This window comes from Dryas octopetala, chromosome 1 (assembly GCF_963921425.1).
Source record: "Dryas octopetala chromosome 1, drDryOcto1.1, whole genome shotgun sequence".
NCBI lineage: Eukaryota > Viridiplantae > Streptophyta > Magnoliopsida > Rosales > Rosaceae > Dryas > Dryas octopetala.
In genome coordinates, this window is record NC_141366.1 from 21,250,084 (window position 1) to 21,266,390 (window position 16,307).

General features: G+C 36.1%; 2 protein-coding genes across 2 annotated transcripts; one reads left to right on the forward strand and one right to left on the reverse strand.

The window, feature by feature from the left end:
- Positions 1–970: 970 nt before the first annotated feature.
- NLP1 (nitrilase-like protein 1) lies at positions 971–7,168 on the forward strand. Its single transcript, XM_086229363.1, has 9 exons — positions 971–1,137; positions 3,331–3,379; positions 5,008–5,099; positions 5,351–5,502; positions 5,581–5,627; positions 5,711–5,744; positions 5,942–6,108; positions 6,374–6,470; positions 6,585–7,168. The coding sequence occupies exons 1-9, from the start codon at positions 1,049–1,051 to the stop codon at positions 6,758–6,760; spliced, it is 903 nt and encodes a 300-aa protein (XP_086085489.1). The 5' UTR covers positions 971–1,048; the 3' UTR covers positions 6,761–7,168.
- Positions 7,169–9,095: 1,927 nt separating this feature from the next.
- On the reverse strand, positions 9,096–10,571 carry LOC147299072 (FANTASTIC four-like protein (DUF3049)). The gene has a single exon (XM_086249792.1). It carries the CDS (start codon positions 10,370–10,372, stop codon positions 9,377–9,379), a length of 996 nt encoding a protein of 331 aa, XP_086105918.1. The 5' UTR covers positions 10,373–10,571; the 3' UTR covers positions 9,096–9,376.
- Positions 10,572–16,307: the final 5,736 nt, after the last annotated feature.

Genomic DNA, 16,307 nt, shown 5'->3' on the forward strand with positions numbered 1-16,307 from the left:
AGAATTTGGATAAACGCTAAGCAGTTGGTTATTTTTGAGTGGAGAATGTACTCGGCAATCTGCAATTTCATTTCTCCATGGGACAGAGTTGGATATGAAGAAAATATATCCAATTTATTCACTCATTGGGTTGGACATCTTGAAATCAAAGAAACTATGTGTTCCCTAAATTTTTCTGTTTGAAGATAAGGCACTGAATTTAGGAATTATGAAACAGATTTATGTTGAGATAACTCGGAGTCTCTGACTGACAACCATAGAGTTACTACATGTCCAAAACCAAGTAATCACAAGAACCAACCTCTAAGATTAAAGTTTGGGCATTCCTTCATCTCTCAGTTGGGTACACTACTCAAAGTCTCAAATACAAGAGCTATTCCCAAGAGCGTACGATTGTTTGCAGTTTGGCTTGAGCTAAGGACCTAAGGTGATTCTAAACTACTTAAAATGACTTAACATTCCCTCATATGTACGGGGCAGGTGGCTACGCCATCCCCTCAATTGACATAAATAAAGATTTGTTTTCAGATTACAAACAATTACAAGGGAAAAATGTCAAAATTGAAACTACAAAACCTTAACAAAAATTGAGTGATCTAGTCAATTTAGACTCTCTGTCATCTAATTGCTATAAATAGACGGCACAGAAAAATGATGAATTTCTGGGTTTATAAATAAGTTAGTGGATGTATTTATATTTTAGCATTTCAAAAATAGTCTATCAAAGGCAAAGGTATTTTTTGGATTTTAAATCGATTTTGTATTTTGAATACCAAATATTGCTTTTAAATACGGTACCACCGTACCACACGGTGGTCCGGCGAACCCTGCAATGATAAAATGGAAAGTTGGGAAATGTGAAAAGATCTCAGCCGTATAATAATATTGGAGGGTTGAGATTAAAACTCTGGTATAGTCTGGCACCAAAGAAACGGGTAGAGGATACAAATACTTATCAGATACCAAGTTGGCACTTGGCAGTCACCTCTGTAGTCTGTACTTTCTACTTAGTGGCTTTGGAAGATAACATAGTCTTAGTCTTGGAGGTATGGAGAATATTAAAAGGGAGGTGGTGGTCTCAGCCTTGCAGTTCGCTTGCACCGATGACGTAGCCACTAACGTCGCCACCGCCGAAAGGTCTATCTTTCTCTTCACTCATTTCATCTTATTAACATCAAGTGCTAAGAAAGCATAAGTAGGGCCTTTTGTTTGATCCACAAAGAATTTGATGAATTTTCTTCCGAGTTTATAGACCCTTTTGTTAAAGGTTGCGATTTGAACTTGTTATGTGCATCTCTGCAAATATAGAACCAGACCCAGAAAGTTATCAGCTTGTTTTCCTTGATTAAAATTCTTGAACTGAATGAATTTCTGGGTTTGCTCTTCTTTTTCTGTCTTGATATTTGTGTCCAATATTGTCCCAGTTGTATAATTTATGTGTGTGTTTGCTTTGCCACAGCTCTCTATTGAGTCATTCACCAATACTAAATAGCTTCCTATAAGAGTATTTGCCATACTCAAGTATAGTTTGCTTGCTCTTGTATAATTGTTTCAGGAGTGATTGAAAATCACATTCCCATTTGATCATTGCATTGGAGCTCCTTGATGTCTGAGCATGTACATAAGTACTCTTCAAGTGAAACCGTCATTCACATCCCTGTTTAACTATGCATTTAGATCAAGATTTTCTCCTAAAAAGTAATGAAAGAAAGCCCAGTTCTCATCTCAATTTCAATAACCAAGGTGGAAACCTGTGCCGCATAATTACTCTATTGAAATTTTAAGGTATCAATTATCCCAATCAAAAGATGTCTAACTTTTGAGTTTTGATCAATTTATCCTTGATAAGTACTAAGACTCCCTTTCCATAATATACCTCGACCTCATATATGTGATTGTTTGGCTTCTAGACATCCGTTTATCCTAACCATCCTCTGTTGCTTCATCCTTTTATTGGCTTTGTATCATATCCTATTTTACATCCATCTAAAGGGCCATTTGGTAATCTTTTGTTTTTGTTTTAATTGAAGATGAAAATAGGAAAATGTAGAGTAAAGTGTGAAAAGAAAAAAGTGATGGAGGTGAGGGAAGGAGATGAAAGAGGAGACAGATGAGGAGAAATGAGGTGATAGAAAACACAAAACTAAATATATATATATTTTTTAGTTTTTATTTCTAAACCCTTCTATTTCTATATATATATATATATTTTCTCTCTCCCTCACCTCTATTACCTTTCTTCCCACTTTACTCTCTATTTTCCTTCCCTATCTTTAAGCTAGAAAAAAAAAATAAAAGAAAAGTTACCAAACAGACCTTAAGCTTTTTGTCCTCCCTTTTTCTTGCTGTCATTCATAAACTTCATCTTATCATAAGTGTCTCAATTTGAATCCTAACCAAATTAGGGTAATTGATATCGTTCCTATCAACCTTAATTTCATATTTCTCCTTATTAAATTACTTAACAAAATGTATTTGAACATTCTTTTGAAGGTGTGTGTATAGGGGTTCTAAAGAGGGAGCCCTCTTATTAAGAAAAGAAAGGACCACATTATGGCAGCCCATCCCACAATGTGGTCCCATGACCTGAGATGTCTATATTTTAGGTTTCTCAAAGACCATCCCTACAAAAAATCAGCTAAATTGAAAATTGTTTACCCATTTGATTATCATCATAACTATTCCATTTTTTTTTTCTCAGAAATATAATGTTCTTTGTGACCACAATTAGATGACTACATGGTGTCTAATTTGACTTATTTTTTTAGGGATCATCTTTGAAAGAACCTAAAAAAATCAACAACTCTGATCATGAGACCACATTGTGGGCCATTCCACAATGTGGTTCCTTCTTTTCTTAAAAAGATGGCTCCCTCTTCAGAAGCCCTCTACACACGCCCCCCTTCACACACATACATGCACATATAATAGATATAATTCTATATGTAAGATAATGTTCTTTTGCTAGATATCTGGCACGTTATGTTGTAAAATCTCACATTCAAACAAGAGGCCATCTGATTAATAGTCCAGATTGGTAGTCTGACAACATAACATGAAATTTTCTGACGAGAACATTTCCCCTATATGTAAGTTTGTGGAAAGAGTTTCACAAGATATATTGATGTACAATAATTTATTCATTGCCACATTTTTTTTTGTTGTTTTCCGTGTGTACCGACTCTTGTACCATAACCAAATTGAGTGGTTGGTTGTTGAAAAGCTTTGTATGTTATCATTTTTGGTTTTCCATATGCCCCTCCCCCATGCTTCACCTTTTTCACAATAATTATCTTGTTGAGTTATATTCATTATCCTTTTTCTCTTCAGGCTGGTTAGAGCTGCTCATGCAAAGGGTGCAAACATCATTCTCATACAGGTATATGACCCTTCAAAGTGTAGCTTTCTAAGCTTATAACACTTTTACTTTCGTTTCATTGCTGTTTTAGCATTGCTTATACTAGTTTATCCTAAAGCATATTATAATTTCAGTTTCTTCATTTGATATTTCAAATTAGAATAATATGCAAACTAGGCCTAAAAGGTGGACAAAAAGAAGCTCTGTGATAATCTAAAGACTAGAAAGAGAAATTGTTTACTTTTATGATCCTTTCATCGTTTTCAACACAACTTCTGATCAATTGGAGAATGATTTCTGTAATGAATTGAGTATTGATTTCTGTTGGTGGTACAATAGATAGTCAAAGTGCGATATGTCATACTTGTTGCATGTACTGTAAGTAACATTTAGATTATTATGTGTTACATGTTTTATTAGCAGTACTTATCGTATATCAGATTGTATACAGTATCATGTATTCTAAGATACTAACAAATTTGACTGCCATTGATGACTGTGGATTTGAAAATTGAAGGTGATCTTAGAATTTAGTCAACCTACTTGTGGAGTGGGAGCAGAAGTTACTTGAAGCCATCTATATCAATAAGCACACACACACAAGCATGTATTTTGTTGAGGCCAGGGCATGCAGTAGATTATTTAAGGCTTACAGATACTACCCCCAAACTATGCCATGTTTGACACTTTGTCCCCCAAACTAAAATTTTTGACACTTTACCCCCAAACTCAATTCCGTTAAAAACTTTACCCCCAAACTCAATTCCGTTAGAAACTTTACCCCAAACTGTTTAAAAAACAATTCCTCCATCACTTTTGCAAACATGGCGCCACGTGGCCTTTGGCTTGAGGGCATTTTTATCTTCTCATTTTCGGCTTCAGTTGATGATTAACACAAAAATGCCCTCAGGCAGAAGAAGGGCATTATGCCTAGTAAATTTTAAAATTTGAAGCAAAAGTTAGGCGATTGATCTGCTGGATATTGCTTGTCAAAAAGTGCCAGTGCGTTCATGTCATGGGCTTGCTGCTTCATGCTGGGGATTCTTAAAAGGAGTTGTGCCATGTGAGCCATGTCATACTTTCCTCCCATGATAGCCTTGAGAGGGATTAGGTAGCTCAAAAAATCATATGTTGATGGGAATCTGTTTGTTAATGTGTGTTCGCCTCGAGAGGGATTAGGTAGCTCAAAAAATCATATGTTGATGGGAATCTGTTTCTTCATGTGTGTTCATATTAAGATCATTAGACAGATTAAAAGCATATAGTGCAAGTTCACGATTTGAGATTTGATCTGTCCACCTATATTGTAGAAGCACTTATCTCACATCATAAATGTTCAAATTAAAACTGCAATGAAGTTTATGATCAACATTTTGTGCTCATATCCATTGAATGGTGTTGTTTCTGAAAGGTAATGCCTATAGTGCTTGCAACTATTATATGCATATGTTTCTTCTGTCCTCTAAAACTTGTTTATGAAAAGTATAAAAGACTCCTAAGTAATTGGGTAAAACATGGGCATATATGAGGGAGGAAAATTGACATGGACAAGTATGTCTTTTACAGAAATTCTTCCATGACACTTATGATTGAATGCACAACTTGATACTTATTGCCGTATAAGCTTTTGTTTTGATGGATGTTTATAGGAACTTTTTGAGGGATATTACTTCTGTCAAGCACAAAGGGAGGACTTCTTTCTGCGAGCAAAGCCTTACAAAGATCATCCAACAATTCTCAGGTGAAATAATTGGGAAATAGCTTATCCAACAATTCTCTGGTGAAATAATTGGGAAATAGCTTTTCAATTTAGGATTCATCTTCCTATATGTTCTCATCCTGGATGCTGCATCATGTTATTAACATATCAGGGGAACCTCTTTTTTTTTTTTTTTTTCAGAAAAAAAAAAAAAAAAAAGATTCTTAATTGAACTTGGGCACACTTTTTGGGCAGTAAAACTTATTCCGCTTTTTTATCTGCATGCTCTGTAGGATGCAGAAACTTGCAAAAGAGTTGGGTGTGGTAATACCAATTAGCTTTTTTGAAGAGGCAAATAATGCCCACTACAATTCAATTGCCATTATTGATGCTGATGGAGCAGATCTTGGACTTTATAGAAAGTCCCACATTCCAGATGGACCAGGTACTCAAATTGCACTAGTATTCCTCATCTTTGATCTCGTCTGTTGATTATGATAACAACCACTAGATTATGCTACAGGCTACCAGGAAAAGTTCTACTTCAATCCAGGTGACACTGGATTCAAGGTGGGTGCTATACAAATCTACATATACTGCTATTTTGGTGATTTTTTATAACACGTGGAACTTATAATGCTGTTGGCAAGCAGGTTTTCCAGACCAAATTTGCAAAAATTGGAGTTGGTGAGAAAATTTGAAGTACTTACTTTTTGAGTTTTGATGAATTTTTTGTGAGTAGCAGTAGGCCAATTCAAGGCTGGTATATAATAATGTGTGTTGTGTGTGTGTGTGTGTGTGTATGTCTGTCTGTCTGTGTGAGTGATATCATTTTATTTGCTGGGGAAGGGAACTAAACTGCCTGGTACTTCATTTCATGTCAGCAATTTGTTGGGATCAGTGGTTTCCTGAGGCAGCCCGGTCTTTGGTTCTTCAAGGTGCAGAGATATTGTTTTACCCTACTGCTATTGGTTCTGAACCTCAAGATGGAGGACTTGATTCTCGGGATCACTGGAGGCGAGTAATGCAAGGGCATGCTGGGGCTAATGTGGTAATTTTCTTAGACTAGTGGTTTGGCTTCTGTTTTGACTTGGAAATTAGTTTAGTAGGTTTAAGGTTAGCTTGTCTGTCCTCATTGTGTCATGTGCCTTGTGTCTGGAGTTATATTTATTTTCTCTAGTCTCTAAACTGGTGACTCACCTTGGACGAATAATGGCCAATCAAAGATTCAGTAAGTTAATTGGGACAAATTGAGAGTTGTTGCATATTGAATTCTTATCAAGCAAAAGAAGTTAATCTATTTTTGATGAATTCAGGTGCCTGTAGTAACTTCAAATCGCATAGGAAAGGAGATAATTGAGACTGAGCATGGAAAGAGTGAGATCACATTTTATGGTAACTCTTTCATAGCAGGTAACTTTCACTGGTTTTCATGAAATTTGAGAGTTAGATCTACCTTCATATAATTGATCCTTTGTGCATGGGTTTGCATTTAAGAAAGATTTGAATTTGCATTTTAATCTCCAGGGCCCACTGGAGAAATTGTTGCGTCCGCTAATGATAAAGAGGAAGCTGTACTAGTAGCACAGTTTGATTTGGATAAAATCAAATGGAACAGACATAGCTGGGGAGTCTTCCGTGATCGACGTCCCGATTTATACAAGGTGCTACTGACATTAGATGGCAGCAATTCCCCATTGTGATGATGTTCCTTACCTCCTAGTACTATGCATGATGTAGAATGAATAGTAGAAGTACTTCAAAACCCATCACTATCGTCCCTAAATTTCAGGAAGTACAGTGGTCAAGCACAGATTACTGAGAAGTTCCTCGATTAAAATATTGGCTTTGCCAAACTATACATGATTAATATTATGGCTCCTTATAGTAAGAAGTTATCTAAAGTGGAGTACTTCTGATCAGTGGTGATGAATAAATGCTTCTCCATACTATGTATTACTGTCTTAAACTCTTAATTTACCAAGTCTAACTCATTGCATCCCAGTAATCTAGTTGCAATCTATTTCTTGAAGGTGCGTGGTCTTTTTGAGAATCTGATATCATATTTCTTATTTAATTTTTTATTATATGGCACCTCTATGTGAACTTCATTTGTGATGGTTACCAATACTGAATTTGAGCATCTAATTGGTCCAACTTATTTCATAAATTTCTATGTTTACGTTATAAATAATAGCTTGAAACTGCAATTCTTGTGTGAACAACATGGTATATAATGTACATGGAGGATTGATTATTCTAGTTATGCATCCCGCCTAGCAAATAAACCACACCGAGCAGATATGATCATACTCAAGATGGTTGGGTGAGGTGTATTGAAGCACTAGAGCCGCAGACTTGGACTCATTTAGACAGGACATGAAGCCCTGCAATGAAGTCAATTTAGCTCTAAGGCTTTTGATACATAAAGTCTTTATCTTCCGAAGACTTTGGACATAAATTTTGCCATGTGTCTGGTCGAAAAAGGTTTTGCTTTTGTTCACATAACATTCCTTTTTAATTTACAAAAAGCATCTCCAGAAGTGTCTGTCAGTTGTCTCTTCTTTCCCACTACCCTCTCATACAATGAAGCACTGTCCCAAGAATCTGTTTCTGGACCACAAAGAGGTCTGGGGTCACTACAACTTTGAGTCAATTTATGCGTATGTGCTTTCTCTTTTTCTTTCAGCTTTGTGGGACTCCTGTCAAACTTTTAACTGGTCGTTTCATACAAGATACACCATTTTGCTGAAATTAAGCCTCATACATTTCTTGATATTTTTGGCTCTATGCTGGTCCACTATTCAGATATTGAAGCATGTTAATTGTAAGGTGACTTGAACAGGCAGACTGTTTCCAGAACATTACATGTGGAAGAAAAATCTGAAGTCAATGATGATTTCACATGTATATCATGATTGGATTATAGGATATTTATTGCCCAAAGGTCTTATATGATGGAGGTCAAGCTTGGTGTCACTGTCATGATCTCATTGCGTGATCCTTGGTCTCAGGTCTTTGATGTAATTCTACTCTTTTCACTTAAATATTGGAAGCTACCTTTTCTAGCTTTCTCACTACCACACTGTGGTGACTGGTAGTGTTGATAGACTGCTTCATTGATAACATATTTACTAATGTCATTATAGGGTCTTGTTTGCACTTGTTTAAGCCATCTTAGCTATATCTTTGGTCTTCTATTGAGCATACTTCTAACAGTATATGATATGATCACCATTTTGAAGTTGTGAGATGCCATTTATTTGACTATGCCACAATTGGCTTATTTTGATTGGTTAGAATTGTGAGTTGTGAACATGTGAACATGTGCATTTTAGATCATCTCCTTGTCTTGGTTATCCTTGGTTTCTGTTGGAGTGGTATATTAAAAATTCAAGGGTTATAATATATTTTTGAATTTTATTTGTAAATCCAAAACAAGATAGGGAAATCCTTGGATGATGGTCCACTTGAACTAAAAACTAGGATACTCAAGATAAGGTGATGATCCAAATTCTTGGTTCCATAGGGGTATTGAAGCTCTCTAAAGGTGACCTAATTAATCCTTTCCACAATGAATTTCTCTATACAAAGATGTAAAAAAGCCCAATATTTGATGCAGACCCTTTTTGTTTTAATTTCAAAACTATGCTTGGACAAAATTAGTTGAAAGGACTGGACAAAATTAAAAGAAAGGAAAATTTAATCTTTGCTATCTGGCCGCCAATGCTGGCACGACCAGCACCCATGACACAAGTGCTTGACACAGGTGCTTGCCATTGCCATTGCCAACAGTGTTGGTGATGGTAGTAATCACCTCACAAAGAAAAATTATATGAGGAGCTAGTATTTAGGAATTATAAGGATGTGATTTAGCAAAATGTAGGATTTTAACTTTTTATAATTGGTGTGAAAAGAAATGAGAAGTTTCTTAAAAACTTTTGGGTGTAAACAGAATTACCCTTGTAATTAGCATTTGCTTGCATGTAATGCTTTATTTTATTGACAAAAATATAAATAAAATAAAGCTCTGTGATCTGGTTGAGATTGCTAATGCTTTGTGTCTTATTGTGACAATGTAAACAAAAGGCACAACAATGAACAATCTAATTCACTCCTAAGAGGACTTAAGCAGAAAGAGAGACTGCTCTCTACATGGCAAAGCCATAAGCCACTTTTTCTTTTATCTAATTATTTGCATATTCCTTACCAATAAAAGAAAAACCTGCATGTCTGGGAAGAACAGCAGATGTTGAAAGCCTTACTGGCATTCTATAAGTCTCCTCAACCTCGAAACTTCCTACCTAAAACAAAGAACCTCAGACCTCATCTGTACTGCTGGTTCCTGTCTTTGCCTCATTTCCTTCATTTATTGCATCTGCATGTTCTACTCCATTTTTTTCATCATCACCATCTTCTTCATCTTCTTCATTTTCTTCTTCTTCTTCTTCTTCTTCATCATCATCTAGAAGATCATCTTCCTCCCCAAGGATTTCGTCGTCGGGAAGAATGAAGTGCAGCTTCAGGCGCCCATCTTCTCTGTATGCATGAAGGAATTCCTGGGTGGGAATTCTTATTTCTTTCAGGACAAACCTGCCATCATGCCTGTAAGACTTGAAGCAAACCCAAGGCTTCCCACTCTTGCTTATGCAAGAAATTGGTGGAGGGAATCCCCACATGTTACTACTATTACTACTCCTTGATGACCTCCTAAATTGATCACCACCACAACAATTATAATGCTTTGTAAAACTTGCCTTCTCCTCTTGACTTACCCAATCTTCGTTCATGTCAGGACTCTTCAAGTCCTCAACATCATCTGAGCTCTCAAACCCAAGTCCCTCTGTGCACAGTTGCAAGCTCTCTGAGTTCATTGATGAAAAGCTGTCACTGCTTTTGTGACACCTATTGTAATTGGTCTTTGGGGTGCTTGGGTAAGAGTCCTTTGACGATGGGCTTTTCACCATCATCATCATCAGCTGCTTCTCCTCCCCATCTTGATTCTCATTATTAGTACTATTAATGCACTCCTCATCAATCTTGGGTTGCGGAACAAAGTCTCCCAAAGATGATGAGGAGGATGAAATAGGAGGTGATGATGATGAAGACAACGACGACGAAGATGATGCTGATGGAGATGACAATGGTGAACTCTCTTTGAAATGGAGTTCGCCGAAGATCTCGGTGAAGGAGGAATTCTCAATGGGATTGACAGGCTTGAGTTGGTTCCATGAGGTGAGGGATTCCAGCAGTGTTGGGTTCTCTGCAGGCAGGGGACTTTCAAAGATGTGTTGGAGGCTTCCACAGGCAGCCATGGCCTTGCTCTGTGAAGCACTATTCTCTCTCTCTATCTCTAAGGTTTTTGCTTGACAGAAAAGAAAGAGATATAGGTTGGTCCAGAAAGAAATATAGAGGATGAGCTTTTGATGGTGGAGAGAAGAGAGGAGAGGCACGAGATCAGCGTGGATGTGTTGAAAAGATCAAATGGTGTTGGTTGCTATTAATTAGGACTGGTGCTGGTTTTGGGGTATCTGTCAACTTGGACTGGAATAAGGGATGGGTGAGTGGTGTTGCTTCTATGCCTCAGTTTGGTGGTTATGATTGTTCGTCAATTTCGACAAGAAATTATGAGTTATAATATTCTTTGTTTTAGTTATTACCTGACTTTCAATCTCAACTGTATATTAGTAAACCGAACACGTTCACACTCTGGAAAGATAACAATAATCCAGATTTAAACATTTAGTTAAAAGTCAATCTAATTAATAATCTAAATTCATAGTGGCAAAAAAATATTTTCGTATATGCATATGCATGTATACGTTAAAGAATTCTTTTATATAAACACGTGGATGATTTAATATACACAAACATAAAAAAGTGAGTCGTTAAATCGTAAGATTTTAATAATTATTTTGTAATTTAATGACGTACCTTCCTCGTTTTTATTTATGTACGCTCGTATTTCCATATTTCCCGTGTTTATAGAAAATTTATATGCATCTGTTTGAATATCTACATATTTCCCAAGTTCCCAACCACATATATGGTGCCAGATGATGGTGCTATGGGTGCTATCGAGGGGTATAGTGATGTGATTTGTTAGATGATATGAACCCATAACCTGGGCATCTTCAGTCTGTACATCATCTCTACACTTTCTTGTCCATGCCAGTATACTCCCTTCTGAAAACAGAAACGAAAGTGACTAGAGATAACAATGGGATTAGGGGTGGTTCTTGGAAGTTGCATTTAAATATGTGGATATAATTAAAATGATTTTTTTATGGCAGGATATAAATGAATGAGAAAAAAACTCTGTATTTACGTAATTTAGAGAATGAATTTGAATAACATAGTTTTTAGTAAGGCTGGGTCGGTATACCAAAAAAACCGCAAACCGAACCGAAACCGACCTGAAAAAAGCCGTCCAACAAGTGTCCGAAAAAATCGGTAGCGATTCTTTTACCAAACCAACCACTCGGTTCACAGTAGTGGTTTGGAAACCTCCAATGTTAAGAGAAATACCACATTGAAAATGTGAGGGTCTTGCTAGTGACTTATAAGGGTTTGAGCTGCTACTCTTCCTATTGCTAATTGGTTTTGGGATGAATGCCTAGATTTCTTCATGGTATCAGAGCATGTTATTCATGTGATGCGCCTAACAGTCACACGTGCTCTCACGTCACCTAATTACATTGTCAACGTGTTAGGCTTAAATGAAGCCACACGTGTGGAGACGTGTTGAGAAAAATCCTACATTGAAAATGTGAGGGCCTTGCTAGTGGCTTATAAGGGTTTAGATTACTTCTCATATTGCCATTTGGTTTTGGAATGAATGTCTAGATTTCTTCATCCAAACCGTCGATAAATCGACCCGACCGATATATGTATTTATTATTTTTTAATTAACAATAAAATTTTGGCCATTAGATGGAGGGTGCATGATCTTTATCATGCACCCTACACTACCAGATCCCTAAAAAAATACCCTAACCCTATTTCGATCACACACACTCTCATCTATCTCAGTCTATCTTCTCTCTTTTCTCTCTTCTCTCTCTTCGCGACCTTATCATCTTCTCTTCTCTCAGACCACCAGAACCAGACGCCACCACCACCACCACATCTCTCTCATCTCAGCCTCCTATCTTCTCCCCTTCTCTATCTTTTCTCTCTTCTCTCTCTGCTCTTTCTACGATCTCTGAGATCTCTTCTTCAATCTCCAAATAATCCCTCTCACTTTTGATCTGTCTTATTTTGGGGCTAAATCGCATCGTTCACGACTTCAGTTCGCTAGAAGACCCACACTTTCAATCACCCAAAGCCCAACACACGCGAGCTTAACTGCCAAGGTTCAAATTTCTAATTTACACTTCTAATCCTTAATTCTAACCCTAATCTAATGCTTGATTATGTTTCTTTAGCATGTTAGGGTTGATTTGATTGACATTGGTCCAAAAAAAAAAAGGCCTAAAACTTACCCAGAAACCCAAATAAATGGCTTTATAGCCTATACAATGGTCCATTATCATGGTCGGAATGGGCCCATTTCAACCGAACCCGACCGACAATTACGGTTATACCAAAAATGTTGGCATTGGTGAGCCTTGGGCCATTTCGACCATTGTCGTATTGAACCCAGCCCTAGTTTTTAGTATTGAAATTCACTATTCCTCAAAAATCAAGAAGAAAAAAACTCTAATTAAAAATTTTCCACTAAAAATTCATATCCAACTCTATTAATTTAAATTCCCATATTCAAATGCAACTTAAGAATATCTCTAATAAAGTTTTTATGTTAAATCAACATGATGAAACATGTACTTGAGTATAAAAATGTCAATTCATATATTGACCTTTATTATGTATTAATAGAATTTTTTTACAATCAAACTTTATCACTTAATGCTATTTTTTTTTTTTTTTGAGAAGGTCCCTTAATGCTATGTTAAATGTGTGCAAAAAAAAAAAAAAATTAATGTTGTAATTTCATATATCTTAGGTGAGGATAATGAAATTCCATAAATTACTGGAATGATAAATTCTAAATACACTTAGTTAACCCCATGAAAAAAATTCATACTTTATCTTTGAAGTGAATTAAATTCCCTAACGCAACCCTACCCCCTTGCCCACCCTTGTCGTGATCCTTTTTCGGTGGCGGTCCCACTCAACTACTGGCTCCCCTCTCCCTTTTTCCTTTTTGTTTTATCTACCTTTGGGCCCCCTTTTAACTTGACAGAAAGGATAGTTTGATATGATCAGTCTCCAAACTAATCAACTATATATGTCTAATAAGTGTTAATGATTGAAAAAGAAACAAAAGAAAAGGACAAAGATGAAAAAAAATGAAATAAAAGGTAGAGTCTGGCTAATATGAGAGACTAATTATGACTTTCTAAGGGACAATTTTATAAGAGCCATTAGATGAATCAAATGATACATAGTTTGTCGGCTTTATGTGAAGTTTTAACTCTAGGATTTTTTCAAAATCCCTTTGCTCACCTTTATCGTTATCCTTTTTCATCAGAGATCCCACTCTACCACCAGCTCCCCTCTCCCTTTTTCCTTCTCACTTTCTCTACCTTTGGGCCCTCTCTTAACTTGACAAAAAGGATAATCTGATATTGTCAGCCTCCAAATCAACTATATATGTCTAATCAGTGTTAATGACCAAAAAAGAAACAAAAGAAAAGGACAAAGACAGAAAAAAATGGAATAAAAAGTAGAGTCTGGCTAATATGAGGGACTAATTATGACTTTGTGAGGGACAGTTTTATAGGAGCCATTAGATAAATCAAATGACACATAATTTGTCGGTTTTATGTTAGGTTTTAACTCTAGGATTTTTTCAAAATCCCCTTGCCCACTTTTATCGTTTTCCCTTTTCGGCGACAGTCCTACTCTACCATCGGCTCCCCTTTTCTTTTTTCCTTCTCACTTTCTCTACCTTTGGGCCTTCTCTTAACTTGACATAAAGGATAGTCCGATATTGTTAGCCTCCAAATCAACTATATATGTCTAATGTGTTAATAACCAAAAAAGAAAAGAAAGAAAAGGACATAGACGAAAAAAAAAAAGGTAATAAAAGGTAGAGTCTGGCTAATATAAGGGACTAATTATGGCTTTATGAGGGAAAGTTTTATAAGTGCCATTAGATAAATCAAATGGCACATGACTAGTTTGTCGGCTTTATGTTAGATTTTAATTATGAGATTTTTCCAAATTCTCATAATTAAAACCTAACATGCAGTTTTCACAAGCCTCATTCTATATCCTAGAAGGGTGTGGGTGAACCTGTTGGCGGATGGGGTCAAAAATGGGACGAGAGATAAACTTGGTTTGGGTGAAGATTTTTTTTTTTTTTCAAGGGTTAGTAATTGAAAATAGGTTATTGAATATAAAACAAGTATGAGTGAGCTTAAAGATGTGTCATTAGATTAATCTAAGGGCTCCTAATAAAACAGTCCCTCACAATCTCTCATAATTAGTCTCTCATACTAGCCATTTTGATAAAAGGTAATGGCCATTCTATAAATGTCTAATTAGATTTGATTTTATGTAAAGAAAAAAAGTTTAGGATTAATTACACTTTGCACCCTAACCTTCAAAACTCTACAATGTATACCCTAAAGTTAAATTTGTCTTTCAATTTCTACCTTTCGTTAGTTTAACTGTGTTTGACCGTAATTTTAAATCGTTATTTGCTTGCTTGGAAGCCATGGTGCCCACATATTTTCTTACGTCGCATATGACGAGGCGTACAACCTGATTTTTGTTAAGGACATTTTTCGTAAAATCAAATATATATCCATTTCCCGCCCAAATTATCCATGCGTGTCATCTCACATGGCACATGTCCCCACATAAACCATAGTAGACACTTGCCACATAAGGAAATATATATGGGTCTTATAACTTTCACGTAAGCAAATAATGCCTCGAAAGAACAGTCAAACTAACAAAGGCAAGAATTGAAATACAAACCTATAATGTTAGGATGTGTAGTGTAGTGTAATTAATCCAAATGTCTATGTTAAAATTTTTTTTTTCTTTGGTACGGGAAACCCAGGGCTAGGGCTATCCAGCAGTCGGTTTGGATCGGTCAGGGGCTTAAAAATGAAACAAAAAATTTCGGTATTTTTTTTATTTTGGTATCTTTCTGAAGGTTGGTATTAGGTGGTTTATTTGCCTAATTAACCTGATTAGACACACGATCAATGATGAGACCCAATTTTTGATTAATTGACCACAACAAAAAGTATTCTACTCGTGCACCTAGCGACCAATCAAACAAGCAATAATCTGAAGCTACAAATTGACACTCGAAAACAAAAAACAAAATACAAATTTTGCAATCAACACAAATCAAACACAAACAAGGATTAAGTGACAACCTATGCACTCAAAGGATTAATCAGTGTAGGCATCACAGTGCTATCAACAACTAAAGTGGTGTGTGAGCAGATTTTCAAACTTTCATTTAGCATTCAAAAGGTTAAGTTAACATGCTAAAGTAGATTGTGTGATCTTGTTATAGAATTTCCAGATTAATAATAAGCAACACAATGGAAATAAACAACGAACAAGACACAAAATTGTTCACCTAGAAAAACCACTAACGGTTAAAAAACAGAAGGTCTTTTTCAGTTGACCAAGCAATCCACTATCAAGAGTTTCAATACAAGCAATCACACAACAAGCTCAATTACTCTAGTCCAAATAGTAAGTGGCAGCTTCTTACTATTGTGTATCCTTGTGCAAACACCTTGAAGCTAGCAATCAGTCATTCATGTCATTGGCAGCTCCTCCTTGAGCTCTTCAACACACGGCACCGATCGCAACCAAGCAAGTGAATTCCAATGATAATGCTATGAAATGCAAGTATGGATTCTTTAAAAATAAGCTCCCTCAAGTTACAAAACTTGGAGAAGTTGATGAAGAATCCAAAATCTAAAATCTATATGAGTGTTTGATAAAGATAAAGAACACTCAAAACCTACTCAGATTTTAGAAACAAAAACCCAAATTTGAGAAAACAACTTTCATAAGAAAAAAATGATTTTTCCTTACTAGTATATCAAAAACATACTCTCTCTAAAAATGCCCAAGGCATAAATTCAGAAATAAAAGAGGTGAGGAGAAGTGTGTGTCGTACCCAATGTTTTGATCAAAACCAATCTCACCAATTCTTGGATACGTGGAGGATTCCGCTTGGTTTAAGCTAAAAACAAAATAATAGCAAAT

Excerpts from the sequence above, each read along its gene's own strand:
- LOC147299072 (XM_086249792.1), bottom strand. The coding sequence starts at position 10,372 with ATGGCTGCCTGTGGAAGCCTCCAACACATCTTTGAAAGTCCCCTGCCT.
- NLP1 (XM_086229363.1), top strand. The coding sequence starts at position 1,049 with ATGGAGAATATTAAAAGGGAGGTGGTGGTCTCAGCCTTGCAGTTCGCT. Across the intron at positions 3,380-5,007 it reads CAAACATCATTCTCATACAG|GAACTTTTTGAGGGATATTA; the intron begins GTATATGACCCT and ends GGATGTTTATAG. Across the intron at positions 5,745-5,941 it reads ATTTGCAAAAATTGGAGTTG|CAATTTGTTGGGATCAGTGG; the intron begins GTGAGAAAATTT and ends ATTTCATGTCAG.